The 20000-nt window shown below is 32.5% G+C and overlaps 2 protein-coding genes across 2 annotated transcripts in view; one reads left to right on the top strand and one right to left on the bottom strand.

The window, feature by feature from the left end:
* rims4 (regulating synaptic membrane exocytosis 4) overlaps positions 1 to 6229 on the top strand; it is a 41225-nt gene extending 34996 nt beyond the window's left edge. Inside the window, exon 5 of the mRNA XM_056460538.1 lies at positions 5037 to 6229. Within this exon, the coding sequence (XP_056316513.1) occupies positions 5037 to 5255 (219 nt within the window). The 3' untranslated portion in view covers positions 5256 to 6229. The remainder of the gene's footprint in view (positions 1 to 5036) is intronic.
* Positions 6230 to 14608: 8379 nt separating this feature from the next.
* abraa (actin binding Rho activating protein a) overlaps positions 14609 to 20000 on the bottom strand; it is a 10007-nt gene continuing 4615 nt past the window's right edge. The window contains exon 2 of the mRNA XM_056460537.1: positions 14609 to 18351. Coding sequence (XP_056316512.1) covers positions 17914 to 18351 — 438 coding nt within the window. The 3' untranslated portion in view covers positions 14609 to 17913. The remainder of the gene's footprint in view (positions 18352 to 20000) is intronic.

Raw genomic sequence — 20000 nt, 5'->3', positions numbered from 1 at the left:
CACTGATCCATCCACAGAGTTTGTAATGTAGTCAAATGTTTACAAATAAAAGCCCTGCTGTTTAGAGCTCAGTTCTGCTTGATGTCAGAGTTTACCGGTATTTTGGAATGGATGCGTGAATGGTCTTTTCCGGAAAAATTCCGTAACGTCCTCACTTGTGTGAACAGCGCTTTTTTGAATTTACCGGTAAAGTCGTTTCGTAAATTTTCCGGATATTTACCGGTATCACTGTGTGAAAGGGGCTATTGGCTGTAGGTAATTGCCGATGTTATTTTCAGTCAGAACACATTTCACACAGCATGATTTGATATTTAGCATGCCAAATATACTTTGTCTTATACACTATATACTACAGTCTTTAATACTGTAGTTCACACTGTGTGATAGTTACCTCTGTGAACGAGCACCGATTTGCCCATGATTTCAAGCATTTGTCGGTGATTTCTCAAAACCCGTCGGGCTAAAATCATGTAGTCTGAATTCCACATAAGGTACAGCTTAAGTATAATGTAGATTTCGAGAAACGCAATGCTTAAATGCAGTGATATTGTAACTGAATGACAGTTCACTAGAAGAGCTAGATCTATCACGATATCAATTTTTTTGTTGTACAATATATTGCACCAAAATATATTGGGATAAATGATATTGTTGTCATTTTAAGATCATTTTATGCCACTTATGCAAGTACACTCCTCCAAAGAACACATCATATTTTATTCTTAAGAATATTTCATTTAAGTATAGACATTTTAAACAATTTAATAATTAGGCATTGGAATCAGAATGTGAAAACGCATATGTTAAATAAATAATAGTCAATGTTAACCAAAAAAGTGCAAGGTAAATTTGTAACAGGCTGCGATATCTGCTACCAGATCTATTTCCATTTGCTAGACGCTCACATGAAAATATACTATAGTAATTTATAGTAAATACTATAGTGTTTTTTTTACCATACCGACACTGACAGCTCCAATAGAGATAGAGATGTTGCACAATCAGCTAAAGTGTTGCTAGAATTAGATTTCATGTATGGGTGATATAAAGCTAGAATTATTAGCCCCTCTTTGATTTTTTTCTTCTTTTTTAAAATATTTCCCAAATGACGTTTAACAGAGCAAGGAAAGTTTCACAGTATGTCTGAAAATATATTTTCTTCTGGAGAAAGTCTTATTTGTTTTATTTCGACTAGAATAAAAGCAGCTTTTGATTTTATTTAAAATCCATTTTAAGGTCAAAATTATTAGCCCCCTTGAGCTAATTTTTTTTCTCTCGATAGTCTACAGAACAAACCATCATTATACATAACTTGCCTAATTACCCTAATCTGCCTAGTTAACAGTGGTGTAGTCCTAAAAAAATAGGTGGTGTACTATTACCCACCCAATCCAAATGTTAAAAGTAGGCGGAGAAACGACGAAAGTCAATGTATCTTTGATTCATTTGATTTATTTATATATATATAAACAAAAATTAGGGAAGTCTAATCACCAAAACAAGTGAGTATACCGAGAGTATGATCCTCAGAAGTCGTAATACCCAAACAGCTCGTGAAAAAAAGTAGGCATACTGAGTATACGTGCGTATAGCAAGGACTACACCACTGCTAGTTAACCTAATTAACCTAGTTAAGCCTTTAAATGTCACTTTAAGCTGTATAGAAGTGTCTTGATAAATATCTAGTCAAATATTATTTACTGTCATCATGACAAAGATAAAATAAATCAGTTATTAGAAATGAGTTATTAGAACTATTATGTTTAGAAATGTGTTGAATAAATCTTCTCTCCATTAAACAGAAATTGGGGAAAAAAATAAACAGGGGGGCTAATAATTCAGGGGGGCTAATAATTCTGACTTCAATTATATATTGCATCACCAAAAATGATAGAGGTCATGTCCATGTGTTGTGCGATAAATCAATATATTGATTATTGTGACGAAGAGCTTGAGCTAAAAATTAAAAGTCCCTGTGCATACACCCCATTTAAATAAAAGATTACTAACGTAAAAATAAATATAGCATTATTTCTCAGATATATACATGTCTTATGATACCTCCTTTCCATCATTTAGGGAGAACGGAAAAGAAAACGCAATGCAGTGAATGCTTTATTTTTAGCTGCTCAGAGGGAACGAGGGGAAACATTTCATATCTCTCTGAATTCACCATTTTTCTAAGGACAACATTTATGAAAGGCTGTCATAACAAACATTAAAGGTTAGAACAGACTGCAGGATGTTCATGTGCTGGAAGAAACATCATTTGCATGTGTTTATGCGCTGATGTTCAGTGTCCTCCATCCAAACAGACACCAGTATTATTATTATGTAATGAAACTTTCAGATCGACAGGCTGCTCGTTTGTCTTTTTTTTAAGTCTTCCCACATTTATTATCATATTTCTGAATTAGCTATTCAGTTTTGTGCTGTATACGGATGAATCACATACCGTAAAACCTGTCAAGAACATGCCCAGATGATATTACAGCACAAAAAAATCAAAGAAATCATTTGTTTTGCTTAGAGAATATGTATTTTTCTTATTTTGATAACAACAGAGCACATTTCACTAGTTTGTTTTTATTACTGCAGTGCAAAAACATTGACATTGTAGTACTTAAATGCAGAAGTAAATATTACTTAAGCCTAGAAGAACTTATATGTTATGATAATATTAGTTCGAAACGCATTACTTAATTCTTAATTAATTATTAAATATTAATTATCATTATGTTATTATTAATAATGTAATAACTATAATGTAATATCAATAATGCAATAACTAAAATGTATAATTTTGGATTATGATAAATAGCCAAATGTGATAGATTTAAAGTGAAGGGATTTTATTAATCTGAAAGTGTTATATACGCTCAGATAAATGGAATAAAAATAATTGAATTAAAATTATTAAATCATATTTCGTGATTGTGAGATTTACCCAGATTAACAGAACAAACAACTGTATGAATTATGGTAAATGAGAACACAGAATGTAATATATTTATGAGGTTGTAAAATAGAAACCCAAAACTTAAGGTAACTGAAACCATTTGAGGAAACCGATTGCAACAAACCATTTAAGTTCAAAAACTAATCCAAATGAGTTCTGTGAACTTAGTCTATTTGAGTAAATGAAGCAATTTGAGTGCAGTAAAACCCAATAGATGAAGAGAACTCAAACCAACTGAGTACTGTAAAACTCAACAAGTTAAGGTAACTTAAACCGTTTGAGGAAACCGACTGCAACAAACCATTTGAGTTGAAAAGCTAATCTATATGAGTACTGTGAACTTACTCCGTTTAAGTTGAAGTAATGAGGAATTTCATTAACTCATTATCTTCAACACTGAGTTCCAATTTTTTTTCAAATGAGTAGAATTAACTTTCAGTACATGTTTGAGTTAACGACACTCATTTCATTTGATAAAGTTGACTGCTGGGTTTTACAGTGTAAGATCTAGCCCATGAATTATGAAATAAATTATGAGGAGTATTTATCAAATTAAACCTCAAACTGTGGATTAATCAGAAGAAACAAATAAATTATAGTTTGAATTATAAAATCATAATTCCATATTGTCAAATTATGGGATTTACACAGATTAACAGAACAAAAAGCAAACAAACAAACAAACAAACAAACAAACAAACAAAAAAACAACAACAACAATATGAATTATGGTAAATTATAAGAACATTGAATTTATTATTATTTATTAAGAGGTTGTAAAGTAGTAAGGTTTAACCTATGAATTTGATCTGTAAAATACATTTTGAGGAATATATCAAATTGGTAACGCTTTAGTTTAAGTAACATTTCACACCCTTAATAACAAGCAGGACATGAACTGTTTTGATCACCAGCCACTGTGGCTAGTAGTTTTCCAACATTACTAGCCACTCTGCATTTTCACTAGGCACAATTTTGTTATTGGGAAAATATATTTTATATGCATAAATATGACTTTGACATGCTAAAATTACTTGATTTAAATGATGTGTTATGTCCACATGCCACCTCATTCATTTCACTTTTTGTGTGTCGTGTATGAGCTTGCTCAATGAGCATGAGCAAATTGTTTGTGGTTTCATAGTGTCGCATTACAATTAGTTTTTATTTCACATCACTTTCAGAGCTCAAAATCAAGGATTTACCAATTTTATCTTGACCACACCAAAAATAAATTATTACTTCTTAGCCACAAATGTTAAATGTGTCAAAACAAGCTAAATATAGCTGAATACTATATTTTTTTTAACAAAACATTACTTAAAAAAAATAAATAAATAAATAAAAAGAATTGACATTTAAAAAAATAATTATTGTCATGTATGAAAAACTATGCACAGTAATCTGTCCTGGCTAAAGGTCCCAGATCACCAGTTAACAACACATAAATGGGGAGTTAATCTCCCATTAAAGCAATGTTATTGTAAGAAATGATAATTAAACCATATTATCAAAAATAACTGTGAGCAAAGGAAAGCAGGTGAAAAACATACGTTTGCAACAATGAAAGGATGATCAAGCCCACACGGTTATTGTTAGGCCAATTAATCTGTTAAAAAGAATGGTTAAAGCGAAACCGACCGCTGCTGCTTACAAAAAGACATTTTTAAAAAACTTCTGGAGCTCTTGAAAGCTGCAGGACTGTGGGTGCATGAGCATAACTTGTCTTGCCTTTTGAAAGAGAAGCTTCTAGGCACAGTTGCTTCACGCAAGGAAACGGGAGCACGAACACGTTTTAAACACGCACATCACATCAGCTGTTAACCACTGTGTGTCAAACTTACATACTGCACCTTTAAATGTATGAATTTTTTGTTGTTAAATCCCTTATATACTGTTTAATGAATAACTCTGTATTCCACTGTATAAATCAATCAAGTAAAAACATATATATTTTTAAATAAATTCAATTAAAAATAAAAATAATGACATGCATTGTATATTAAAATAAAGTGTGACCATATAATGAAAAGCATGAATTAAACTTACTTTCCATACCTCCATCTCTCGTCAACAGGTGATCGTCTGGGGAAACTACGGCCGGATGGACCGTAAGTGCTTCATGGGCGTGGCTCGCATCCTATTGGAGGAGCTGGATTTGTCGAGCATGGTGATTGGCTGGTACAAGCTGTTCCCCACCTCCTCAATGGTGGACCCTACGATGGCTCCGCTGATCCGACACTCGTCTCAGCTTTCTCTGGAGAGCACGGTCGGGCCCTGCTGCGAACGTTCCTAAAATAAAAAAAAAAACACACATTATCTGTTTCTCTGGAAGGGCTCTCACTGCGCCCCATCCCAAAGAGAGCTGACTGTGCAATGACTGGTGCACCGGAGCCCTCTGGAATGTTCTAGAATTTCCACAAGAACACAAATGAGCTTTCTGGAATATTCCAGAATCGACATGGAGAGGCGATATGATTAAAAACCTCTGAGAGACTTGAGGAAGAACACAGACTAGACTTTCAACACAGTCTGTTTACATCCTCCTGAGGAAAAACGTGCTCCATTTTGAGAGGATTGAGTAAAAAACACGGATGGGTTTCGTGCAATATGACTTATAGTGAAGAATGTATCGGTAAAAAAACTAAAACGTGCGGGTTTGCATTCATTCATTATTATTTTTGGCGTAATTAACAATACAGGAATAGATATATGTCTTAAAACGATTCAATATGTGTAGCTTGAGAAGTGTTCGTGGGTCATGCTTTTGATCTCTGTTTCTGTTCTGTCGTTTTTTTTTTCTTTCTCATTACTGAAACAGTGCCAATGCTGCCAGCAAGTGGCTTTATTTGTGGTCTGTGCGTCTGTATTCGGTGACTAGAGGCTTTGTGGATCAATAATCTAGGCAGACACACATTTAAGAAGACAGATGCTGATTTTTCTCACAATCTTTTTTTTCCTGAGGTAACAGTGGCATGTTTTGGATCAGGAATTTTTGACGTCATTGTAAATTTTTCAGTTATTCCCCCTCTACAATTAATGTATGGTGAAGAGACAACTGATGCAAGACACCGTATCATTAGATTATAAAGTGATTATGGTACAAATGTTAAATATATAGAAGTACAATAGTGGCCAATAGACATGGGTTTTTAATGTTTAAAAAATTCAGAGAATATAAATATAGTTGAAATCAAAATTATTATACCCTTAATATTTCCCAAATGATGTTTAACAGAGCAAGGAAATTTTCACAGTATGTCTGATAATATTTTTTTCTTCTGGAGAAAATCTTATTTGTTTTATTTCGGCTAGAATAAAAGCAGTTTTTAATAAATAAAAAAAAAACATTTTAAGGTCAAAATTATTAGCTCCTTTAAGCTATATTTTTTTTCCAATAGACTACAGAACAAACCACTGTTGTACAATAACCTGCCTAGTTACCCTAATTAACCTAGTTAAGCCTTAAAATGTCACTTTAAGCTGTATAGAAGTGTCTTGATAAATATCTAGTCAAATATTATTTACTGTCATCATTTACAAAGATAAAATAAATCAGTTATTAGAAATGAGTTATTAAAACTATTATGTTTAGAAATGTGTTGAAAAAAATCTTCTCTCCGTTAAACAGAAATTGGGGGGGAAAGTTAACAGGGGGGCTAATAATTCTGACTTCATCTGTATATAAAGGTGAATTCTAAATTATTAGTGAATTCTAATTATTATTATTTTTTCTTTTCTTTTTCAAATATTTCCCAAATGATAAGGAATTTTTCACAGTATTTCCTTTAATATTTTTTCTTCTGGAGAAAATCTTATTTGTTTTATTTTGGCTAGAATAAAGGTCAAAACATCTAAACCATTTTAAGGTCAATATTTTTAGCCCCCTTAAGTGATATTTTTTTCCATTGGCTACAGAACAAACTGCTGATATATAGTGCATAATATTTTCTGGAATATTTTTCCAGATACTAGTATTCAGCTTCAAGTGCAATTTAAAGGTTTAACTAGGTTAATTAGGCATTGTAAGTCATTGTATAGCAATCGTTTGTTCTGTAAACAAACAAAAAAAATCAAATAGTATTGACCTTTTTTTTTTTTAAATTAAGGGCCCTATGATACACTCGGAGTGCGTTGCTATTTTGAGGAACTGAAATAGACCACATCATTGACCAATTAAAAGCTAGTCTAAAGTCCAGTGCACAGTGCAGAGCGTGTTAGTTATGCGTCCTTGCTGGTCCAAACGCTTACACATTGCTTAATACACACAGGATGTACAGCAATACACAAAGATCTTTACATATGAAAAAAATAAAAGATTAAAATGTTATAAAAATTATTCTTTTTTTACATAAATATAAAAACCACAGTAAAAGCGAAGAGGTCGAATGGAGGAGGCTCGTTCTTTATCCTCACGCTGCAGATGGTCTGTTTAACTGTTTTCTCACTAGTGAAGCGTTCAGTTTTTCCACTTACAAAGTCACAATGTAAATAGCAAATGCGCCATGGTGCGACGCAACTAACTCTTAAAAGGAATGGGAGATGAGATTGTGATTGGTTTAAGGGACGTTATGCTCAAAACACACCCAGAACTCATTAAGAGAATAAGCTCAACCCTGTTAGACCATGCACCGCGATGCAAACTGTATTTTTCCATCCTTAAAATAGCAAAAGTGGATTCGGACATGCGCTTTAGACTTTGTGTCTAGATCGTTAAAATAAAGCCCTAAAACTGCTTTTAGCTGGAATAAAACAAATAAGACTTTCTCCAGAAGAAAAAATATTCTAGGAGAGAAGTAAAAAAAATTCCTTAATCCGTTAAATATCACTTGAGAAATATAAATGAATGAATAAATAAATATGGCACAGGAGGGCTAATAATTTTGCCCCTTAACTGAATATGGCCCAAAATAAACCCCAAACAAAACCAAAATCTATTTCTAAATATAAACCCATCATTTCGTTTTGCACTTTATAATCTTAAATGTCTTATAAACCACTGCTAGTTTGGCATGAGCCAAAGTTGACTTTCTTCTTTATATTCGTCATTTGTGACTTGGGGATGCAGAATCTTTAGTAGCACTGATAAGGCTGTAGCATCAGATAGTAGCATACGCATGAACGGCATCTTAGTTTGCCACGATCTAATGAGATATTGCATGGAACCGGATTATAGAGCGTTTTTTTGCTGGCACTTGAGCAAACATGTAGCAGCGGATGATCAAATGAATACTGTTACATTACACAGAGAAAAACTGTGTGCCGTCCTGACGCAACATCAGCGATTAATAAACTCCGAGTTTTCATACATCAGATCAGATGGTGAAAAAAGGAAACCTATAAAGGGAAGAAAACAGCCAAAAATTTCTAGCATACAAAAATAGGAATATTTTGTGAAGAAAACACACTGTTTACCACAAAACAAAAGGCTTTTGTAATGACTAAATCCTCTTTGGAGTGATTATTTCAATTAAACTAAAACAAAAAATTACCTCAAACACCCTCGATGTGATCATGCTGTTACGGCCATACGAAGCACTGCCACACACTTTTTGAACAATTAAATGTTCGTTGTCTCAAAAAGCAATAAGTAAATCGATTTGTGCTCACTTTCTTAGTCACAGGGAGTAAAGCCAGACTGTCTCTGCATTATTAGAAACTTCTACATCCAGCGCTGAATGTCTTGAGAATTTAGTGCCAAAAATCGTTTTTAATGGTTTGGGAAAGCTTAACCAACTCAAAAATGAGCAATGTAGTGATTAGCATTGTATATTTAAATGCATCGGTTTATTCTAGAATAATTTCATTGGTCATGGAAAAAAAGCGTATCATTCCTGTTTGTTTTGTTGTAAATACACACCTTTTTAGTAGGGTTAATGAGGTGAAAAAAACAGGATCAAATCATCAAGGAATGTCAATATAGAGTGCATGAGGACTGCTTTTTCAGCAGTGCTGGTTCCAGAAGATTCTTTCCTATTCATTTTCTCCATAGGGATATAACAAGTGTTATAAGCCATGAACCAAATCAACCGGAAGAATCAAAATACCATTGATTTGATTTGCAGCCAAGAAGTGTACCAGAATGGTCATACTTTAGGTTTCATTAGCTTATGTTAATTAATATAATTTCTGTTAATGAATAGTTTCTGTATATATCACAAGTGTTTTCTATTTATTTCTGGTTGTGAATTTCATTATGGGATGCTGATCTCTGCTCTGTTGACTTTTGATGTTGAAAATTCAAGTGGCTTTTATTGACATTTTAGTAGTTTGAAATAATATAATGTATAAGAAATAATAATATATCAAGAAATAAGTCTGTAAAATAACAGAAAATGTACTGTCAGTTTATTACAAGGTTTTGTAGCATAATATATAACACCAACACAGACAATATATCACTTTAAATTATCCAAAATGTTCATAAAAGTCTTTTTTTTTTCAACTTTTCAAGGTTAAAAGTGCTGGAAGAAAGATCAAGCTCCAATAATGCATTTTAAAAGCATAAATAAAAAAGGAAAAATAAAAAAAATAAAAACAGGAAGCAAAAATACAATGTACAATCACAATTAAAATGTACTTTATTTTAATTAACTAACGGTAACAAAGGTAAATAAATACTGTAATTAATGTATTGTTCATGTTACATTAAATAACATGAACTAATTAAACCGTATTGCAAAACGTTACTAATAAAAAAGACAAAGATACAAGAGATACAAAACAGAGAGGTAAGAGATAAAAAGAAACACAATAGAAAGAGATAAGAAATACAATGCATAATCAATTTAAACATGAAGCAGGAACTGTTTAATTGAATTTTTTTTTTTTAAATTGGTTGCAAATTTGATTTGCATTTTAACACACTTTGCTCAATTGAGGCTCTCTGAGTGGAGCATCTTGGGTAATGTAGTTTTTATGCATGAATTCTGAATTTCAAAACAGGTTGATTTAATGTAAAAATATAAACTTTTAACACCCTCAGAGCTCACAAAAGGTCTGACTGATAATTATTGTTAAATATTAGTGCTCGCCAAAGAATAATCGTGATTAATCGCATCCAAAATAAAAGTTTGTTTTGATAAAAATATGTGTATTATATACGTTTATACATATATTATATACATTTATATACGAAAAACGAAATATACACAACAATTTTTGTTGTTTAGATATTTAAACATTACAGGTACATATTTGTGTCTGAAGGGTCTATAATGGCACCTCAAAGGTACTTTTTAGGTACATTTGGGCACTAATACTGTGGACTCTTTGGGTGGAAATATGTAACTTTTGAAAAGGTACTGCCCCAGAGACAGCTCCTGTACCTTTATTTCTGAGAGTGTATATCATTTGTAATATATATATAAACAGGGCAACACTTTATTTGAAGGGGTGTTCATAAGACTGCCACGAAACCTTTATAATCATGACATGACAGCTGTTATGAAGTGTCATTTGCTCAGTTTTGTCAATTGAAAAGCAAAGATGACAAACAAATACATCACAAACCTGTCTTCATTTTTGTCATGACAACTTGACATTGGCAAGACTTGTCATAAATCTGTCATAAACATGATTGTCATGAAGCCATTAAAATTGTATCAAGAATATTTTTCTGATCACGTTTTTAGTGGAACAAACTGTATTTGTCAATAAAATATCTTATTAAAAGTATAATTACTCAGTCAAATTATTTTTAAGAGCATTATTAATATTTAATGACATTTTAATGACAAATTAAGCTTGTATAACTGTACATGAGGTCCAAAATAATATTAGTGATGGTGTTATAACATTCATGACTCATTTATAATGACTTCACGACTATCATGTTTATGACAGATTTATGACAAGCTTTGTTGTCCTGGTAATGCCAAGTTGTCATGAATAAAACAGGTTGTGATGTATTTGTTTATGTCAAATTGTCATACCAAAAAACATTGTCATCTTTGCATTCAAAATGCCATAATTGAAATAAGTTGATTTAAGCATGCATAATGAACACCCCTTCACGTAAAGTGTTAGCCAGTAAGCATAGACACTACACATATATTCATTCAATTTCTTTTTGGCTTAGTTCCTTTATTAATCTGGGGTCTCCACAACGGAATGAACCGCCAACTTATCCAGCATATGTTTTACGCAGCGGATGCCCTTCCAGCTGCAACCCATCACTGGAAAACATCCATAAACACTAATTCACACACATACACTATGGACAACTTAGCTTACCCAATTCACCTATCTAGGGCCAGACGGAATCTGCGGACGTTTTTTGCTATTTCTGCTAAGAATTTTGGTAAAAATCTGTGGATCTCTGCGTAATTATTTTGGGAGTATCATAACTAAAACCTTAATATGTAAAATAAAAATGTTATCTTTTAAACTTGTATTTAATGTTTAAAATGCAAATCCAATTAGATTCACTTTATTTAGTAAACAAAGCAAGTCTCTCATATAATATATCTACTAAAAGACAGAAAATATTACTTTACAAACAGCATTGTACATAAATCAGATGATAATATTACAATATTACAGTAATTAATTTAAAAACTGAATAAATATTTACACACATTTACTCAAGCAAATAAACAGAATTAATGATGGGCTAAAAATCACAGATTCCGTATGGGCCTATGGCACATGTCTTTGAACTGTGGGGGTAACAGGAGCACCTGGAGGACTACACACATATATTATCTCAAAACAATTCATCTTTGTCCAGCACTATTAAAAATCTATGCCTATGGAGAAAATGAATGGACTTTATACTTCCAGAACTCGAATGTTGTGCTCTCTTTCAGTTTTTCAGGCTGTATTACTTAATATGTTAAATTCCAACACAGATCTCCTGTTCATGTCAGCATGATGCTGAATTGAATATACTGTATTTACATACAGTGACTGCTTTTCATCTTCAAAACAGATAAAAGAATGTGATTTATAAAGTACAAAAACAAATTATATCCATTCCACTTGTTGAATTAATAGGAAATAGATTTTGTAACGCCTTAACTTGTAAACCAGAGGTCTTAACATAAAATCCAATTGTACGGCGGAGAAAACGAGCATGCAAGAATGTCATTCTGTTTTATTTCATTTGTCTGTCTTTCTTTTTTTTGTATTTCATTTTAAACTGGTAAGCAGTCACGGCCTTCTGTCACCGTTGCGTTTTACACCACACGGTTTTGTAACTAACCATATCAACTGTGCTCATTTAAAGTTGACCGGACAAAATAACGGACTTAATCCTAAAATTGGACGCTGTGATCTTTTTCTTCGTGGAGATACTCGTTTGATTCCTTATAACTCTTCATCATATGTAAATCTGAATTGGTAAAATTACGTCACTGTTGATTAATGCACAAATTAGTGTATTGTTACTCTGTTGAAAATGGTTATACAGAATAAAATAGCTCACTCTGATTTACAAAACCCCTGTGTGTGAGTCTGATGACTGAGGTTTCCAGAGGAAAGCGTCTGATAAAGTGGAGCGTCTTGCATCTGTCAGCTTCACTCAGCTCTTTATCAGCACAGCAAATGGCTTTTTAAGAGTGAGATCAAGGAAAATTAGATCAAGCACTCTTGATTTGGAAATTGAGCTGGATGTTGGTATTTGGGGGATTCGGTTGTGTTTCATTATAGTGTGTGTGTGTGTGTGTGTGTGTGTGTGTGTGTGTGTGTGTGTGTGTGTGTGTCAAAAGGACAGATGAATAATCTTGAGCTTGTTTGATGTAATTACAAAGAATTCAGGTTGCTTGAACACACATCAAACACATCCCACACACACATCCACCCCTCCCCCTCACACACAATTGATTGTATATCCTCATTAGACCAAGCTAATTAAAATTACCATTGAGCATTTACTCAACCCTCAGCTTAAAATAAAACTGTCATTTTAGATGTAACAATAATGATCATTATCACCCTCATCATTATTAGTGTTAAAATTATTTACTATTATCATATTTTACTATTTGTTCATATGTTATTACTATGTTATTATTATATCTAGATGTATTTTATTGCAAATATTATTTAAATTATTATTAATATGAATAAAAACATATACTAAAATATTACATCTAAATTATAATTACTACAAATTTGTATTAAATCCAAGTCCTACTTATTAATTATTTGGGTTAATTTATTATTATTTAATTTTTTAACCGGACATACTCTCACCAGCCACGTTATTAAGTACACTTTACTAGTACCGGGTTGGACTCCTTTTGCATTCAGAACTGCCTTAATCCTTCATGGCATAGATTCAACAAGGTACTGGAAATATTCCTCAGAGGTTTTGCTCCATATTGACATGATAGCATCACGCAGTTGCTGCAGATTTGTCGGCTGCACATCCATGATGCAAATCTCCTGTTCCACCACATCCCAAAGGTGCTCAATTGGATTGAGAACTGGTGACTGTGGAGGTCATTTGAGTACAGTGAACTCATTGTCATGTTCAAGAAACCAGTCTAAGATGATTCATGCTTTATGGCATGTTGCGTTATCCTTCTGGAAGTAGCCATCAGAAGATGGGTACACTATGGTCATAAAGGGTGGACATGGTCAGCAACAATACTCAGGTAGGCTGTGGCGTTGATGCTAAATTGGTACTAACGGGCTCAAAGTGTGCCAAGACAATATCCCCACACCATCACACCACCATCACCAGCCTGAACTGTTAATACAAGGCAGGATGGATCCATGCTTTCATGATGTTGATGCCAAATTCTGACCCTACCATCCGAATGTCACAGCAGAAATCAAGACTCATCAGACCATGCGATGTTTCTCCAATCTTCTATTGTCCAATTTTGGTGAGTCTGTGTGAATTGTAGCCTCAGTTTCCTGTTCTTAGCTGACAGTAGTGGCACCCGGTGTGGTCTTCTGCTGCTGTAGCACATCCACCTCAAGGTTGGACGTGTTGTGCGTTCAGAGATGCTCTTCTGCAGACCTCAGTTGTAATGAGTTATTTGACTTATTGCTGCCTTTCTATCAGCTCGAACCATTCTGGCCATTCTCTTCTGACCTCTGGCAATAATAAGGCATTTGTGTCCACAGAACTGCCGCTCACTGGATATTTTCTCTTTTTCTGATTATTCTCTGTAAACCCTAGAGATGGTTGTGCATGAAAATCCCAGTAGTTCATCAGTTTCTGAAATACTCAGACCAGCCCATCTGACATCAACAACCAAGCCATGTTCAAAGTCCCTTAAATCACCTTTCTTCCCCGTCTTGACCATGGCTACATGCCCAGTGGTGTAGCGGATGGGCACGTGACAAGGGGCCCTGCACGATAATTCCGATTTCGGAGACCGTCAGATACCCCCCCCCCCCCCCCCCCACACACACACCCACCCCGCACTGAGTGCGATTTCTGACAGTGGCCCAACGCATTTTGTGCTACGCCACTGTACATGCCCAAATGCATTGAGCTGCTGCCATGTGATTGGTTGATTGGAAATTTGCATTAAAGAGCTGTTGGACAGGTGTAGCTAATAAAGTGACCAGTGAGTGTAAATACCTTAGGGTTAAGAATAATATATATAATACATAAAATAAATAAGATATATAAAATATAGTTGGCCCTTAAATCATCAGCAAGCACAAACATGTTCACATACACTAAGGTCAATTTTATATGTGGTTTTATTTCATTGTTAATTCCACGTCAAATAAATGAATCAAGTTTTTATTATCTACACACGACCATATATATCTCCAAATATTTACAACTAATGCTTCTGTAAGAAGACCATCATGCTTTCATTTTGAAAGAGGTTATTACAATGAGCGACAAACAACAAAACAGCAGCAAATGCTTTAAACACAACAAAATATTCATATGGGAACTGATAACAGCAACAAAACATAAAGAAAAATCTAACCTCATTATCACATGGCTAAACGGATCTGTGTTCAAATTACATGTATGAAATCTGAGATTATTTCCATAACATGTGTGGAGTGTTGAGCATTCAGAAAAGGCCGGAGACAAACCCGAGACGCGTCTGTCCCCTTGAATAAACTGTGAGTGAAGAGTCCATCTTTCACCATCTCAAACATCAAGACCCTCCATCAGCTCTAAATCCAAACACATCACGTCCTAAAATGAATCTCAAAGTTCATCGGTTTTCTGGAACGATCTCAAGCCTCTACTGTTTCATCATGGCTCTATAAAATTAAAAATAGAGGCTAATTTGAAACTTGAGTGTCGCATCTTAATTTATCATAGTTCAGCTACACTCAAGCTACCTTATATGGAAGTGTGTACCAAAACAACAATGGTTATTTTGAGGTTTCATAGTCTTCAAACTGCATACAAAGCAAAAAATGTGAAGTTTCACCTGCTACAAAGTAGATCTGCACGATCAATAAAGATCACAAACTTGATTTAGACACACATGCGATCATATTTCTAAATGACGCAGTTCTTGCAAGTCTATTAAAAATGACCACAGCTGTATTATCACTCGGTGTTTGACCCAGAGGGTTTATGTGTTGTTATGGAACAGCTTGAGTTTTTTTAAATCACACCGTATGAGTATTTGTTATACAACATTATTAAATTTATTTGGGATTTAATTCAATTTAATTCAATTCACCTCATTTGTATAGCGCTTATACAATGTAGATTGTGTCAAAGCAGCTTCACATAAAAGGTCATAGTAAATTGGAACAGTGTAGTTCAATTTGTAGTGTTTAAGTTCAGTTCAATTTAGCTCAGTTCAGTGTGGTTTAATAATCACTACTGAGAGTCCAAATATTACACATATAGATCAGATATTAGACACTTATGTCCACAGAAGCGATCCAAATTATGTTAAGTTACTTGATGCTTTAAAATAAAGGTTGTATCATCAGTTATATTGGCAATTGATGGCAACATGTCACCTTTAAAAAAAAAAAAAACGCCACTGAATCCATCACTGAATCGTCCAATCAAGAAATTTGTTCAAAAATGCTGATTCATGCAGTAATGAAACAAGTAAAGCCTTAAAATTTTTATTTTTTTTAAATTAGGAAAGAAAATACAATTTTTTTTTTTTTTTTTTTTACTTGATGTTTCAAAATAAAGGTTTTATCATCAGTTACACTGTTGTGGCAACTGATGGCGACATGTATCCGTAAAAAAAAAACGTTTCTGTCACTGAATCGTCCAATCAAGATATTTGTTCAAAAATGCTGATTCATGCAGTAATGAAACAAGTGAAGCCTTTAAAAAAAAAAGGTTTTACAAAAAAATAAAATTTTAGTTTTTTTTAACTTGATGTTTCAAAATAAAGGTTTTATCATCAGTTACACTGTTGTGGCAACTGATGGCGACATGTATCCGTTAAAAAAACGTTTCTGTCACTGAATTGTTCAATTAATATATTTGTTCAAAAATGCTGATTCATCCAGTGATAAAAGAATCTTTAAGAGTAAGTCCTTGAAAAAAAATTACAATTTCTACAATTTCTAAGTAGGTTTTACAAGAAAATACTATTTCTGTTTCTCTAATTAAAAATTTCCACATTCATTTACAATTTTTAAAACTGTTTTAACATTTAAGGGGTTGTTCACAAATCCCATATAAAACCATGTGGGAAAAATGTGGAGCGTCACTTTCCCTACCAAATTTTACTTATGGATAAAAGATTTAATAAAAACAAGGGGTGATTGACATTTTTTTCTACGGTAATTCTACTATTATAAATGAAATGTGTATATAATATTGACCTAATTCTGCAATGCTGAAGTGCGCTTGTTTTTTCTGATTGTTTTAAAACCTCTGATTCAGTTTCCTTTGGGAGACATGACTAGGAGTAATAAACGACAGCAACGGTCAAACTGCTTGCTCTACAATCATGTGTATTCATGACTATACATAAAAAAGTAGAATAATATAATGAGAAAATATCAGTTTGCAACATCAAGCAGCAAAACGAGCAGTTTTTAATGTCTAAAAATCAATGGAAGTGAATGAGACCAGAAATCTCGAGCCAAAAAGTATGTGAGGAATAAGGTAAATAAAAGCTGGCAAAGCTGATTGGTTGGTTCTTATCACATGTGCTTGGAGCATGTTTTAAGCTGTAGAGCACCTGGAAAAGCAAGTGTGTCACTCTTGGAGCGCACTTGCCACACTTCTTTGTTTGAAAGAACAAACTTGAGTGCACAAAAGATGAAATAAGTGAAAGTGTTATTGTCGTTTGTGAAATTGAACAAGAAATTTCTGTGTGAAAATAGTTTTTATGTACATTTTTTCAGTGTATTTGTTGGAAAAGTTACTGTATTTGCATACTACTCTCACAAAAACAACAATTTGCATTTAATTTAAACAACAAAAACACACACAAAATAATTTCCAAATAAAAGTTAACTGAAAACTGTAATTCAGCTATAGATGTCAATAAATAATTTTTATTATTCCCACTTAATTCATAATAAAACTAACATAATTAAAGCTAAAATATTAAATTAAAACTGTAAAGACATTAAAAAACTAATTAAAACAACAAAAATAAAATAACCAGAATTAAATTAAAACACTATAAAAAACAGTTATTTATAAATATTTGTATTCTTCAAGCTAAATGGATTATTTCTTTAAATTAGAGAAAAATATATGAACACCAAGTATAGGATGTAAGAGATGGTTACAAACAAGACAATCAACAAGATAACCTATACATTAAGAGATAAATATATAAGATCTTTGAGGGAGTTTGGGGACCTACCATAATTGTTGGAAATGTGTTGATTGATGAATAAGAAGAGATGTCATAAATATTGATGCAAAATGTAGTTGTTTTTACTTCTGTATTATCTAAGTGGAAATTTAAAATTCAATATTAAAAAAACAAAACAAAAACAATGCAATAGTTCCTAAATGACGCTTGTGCAAAAGATCATACAGTAGTTACCGTCAGATAGCTCCTGCTATGCTAACAGCCTTAAACCAGCAGTGTGATAATGACATCATCGTCTTGTCCTTTCCATAACATCTCGCCCTCAAAGTCTACCATCTTGTGTTTGCGGCAGCGCAATAAAATGCCCACCACTTTATCAGAGATCTTGACATAGCGGTCGAAAAGGCGGCCGAATGTGACCCAGATTTGGCCCTGTTTGTCCTGCTGGCCCATGTCTCGTATAATAAAGCACATCTCCTCCATCTCGCGGTAGATGTGTTTCTGGGCTCGATCGGCGCGCTGTGCTGTTTTGGATCCTTCTTTGGGTCGTCCGTAACCCGCGTCGCCCTTGTGGAGTCGAGTGGCCATTGCATGATCATAATCGAATTCTTCACTGAACGGGTTGAGCTTCTGACCCTCCATGTGATCTTCAGCGAAACGCTGCCAGCGGCTCCGCAGGTCACCCATCGTCGTCACTTTAATCTGAAAACACCAGGTTGATTAAAAGAACTTTCTTTGTAAATTAGTTGGCAAAAATGTGTAAACAACAACAATAATAATATTAATAATAAATAATAATAATAATAAACATGCTAATTAAAAAAAAGTTAATTATTATTAATAATAATAAAGTCATATTAATAACAAATAGAAAATAATAAATTAATAATTTAAAAAGTAATAATAATAATAATAATAATAATAATAATAATAATAATAATAATAATAATAGTAACAAACAAACAACAACAATAATAATAATATTAATAATGAATAATATTAATAAATAAATAAATAAATAAATAAATGATAAATTAATTATAATAATAAAGTAATAAAAATAACAATAAATAATAATAGAAATAATAATAATAATAACAACAACAACAGCAAATAAAATTTCTAAATTATTAATAATAATAATAATAATAATAATAATAATAATAATAACAACAACAGCAAATAAAATTTCTAAATTAATAATAATAATAATAACAACAACAGCAAATAAAATTTCTAAATTAATAATATTAATAATAATAATAATAATAATATTAATAATAACAATAACAACAACAATAATAAATACATTTTTTATTAATAATAATAAAAATAATAAAAATAACCATATGTCCTGCAAAATACATATGGATCAGTTTGCACAAAAGAAGTTAATACAAAAAAATGCGATATATAAATAATAGAAAAAGTAGCTGTTAAAAATGTTTCTGTATTCAGAACTTAAATAATTTAGTTAATATTATTAATTATGGATCATATTGTTACTTCACATTACCAGCATAAAAAAAATTAAGTTTCAATTTTATGCATTAATTACATTTTTTTAAACAGATTTTACAACATTTAAACATGAATCAAATTAAATAATTCATGATAAAATTCATATGCATGGAGCAAATTATTACAATAAAAAAATGATGAAGTTAAAGTCAAATTAAAATTATAATTGTCTTTTCTGAAATTCAATTTAGATTTTACAGTAATCAGAGAGAAAAACTATTAAAATATCAAATATTAAAATCCTCAAGATCAAAATATCAAATCCAGTTTCAGCAAAAAAAATGTTGCCTCTACATTCAAATCAAGTGAGATTTGACAGCATTCAGACGTGAAAGAAACCTTTTTCTTTTATTTATCATGAATCAAATAATTAAATGCAATAAAAATGTATGCTTATGAATTTGTAACCACATTAAAATGATAATTATATAAAAAAAATTTTTTTTTACAACGCTCAGAAAAAAAAAACATTATTTAGTACGGATTAAAAGCATAACTACATATATGGACACATACAGTAAACATATACAGTATGAATAATTTAGTATATTATTTTATTTATGATAAATGTACTAATAATTATTACTTTAAAGAATTTTACATTTTAATCCAACGTGCAAACTAATGTCCCAATTCACCTACAGTGCATGTCTTTGGAGTTATGGGGAAAACCGGAGCACCCTGAGGGAACTCCCACCAACACGGGAAGAACATGCAAACTCCACAGAGAAATGCCTACTGACCCAGCCGAGGCTCGAACCAGCAACTTTCTTGCTGTGAGGCGATTGTGCTACCCATTGCGCCACGGTGACGCCCATTGATTAAGTTAA

The sequence above is a fragment of the Danio aesculapii genome, chromosome 6, assembly GCF_903798145.1.
Source record: "Danio aesculapii chromosome 6, fDanAes4.1, whole genome shotgun sequence".
Lineage (NCBI taxonomy): Eukaryota > Metazoa > Chordata > Actinopteri > Cypriniformes > Danionidae > Danio > Danio aesculapii.
This window is presented reverse-complemented; position numbering and strand designations above follow the sequence as displayed.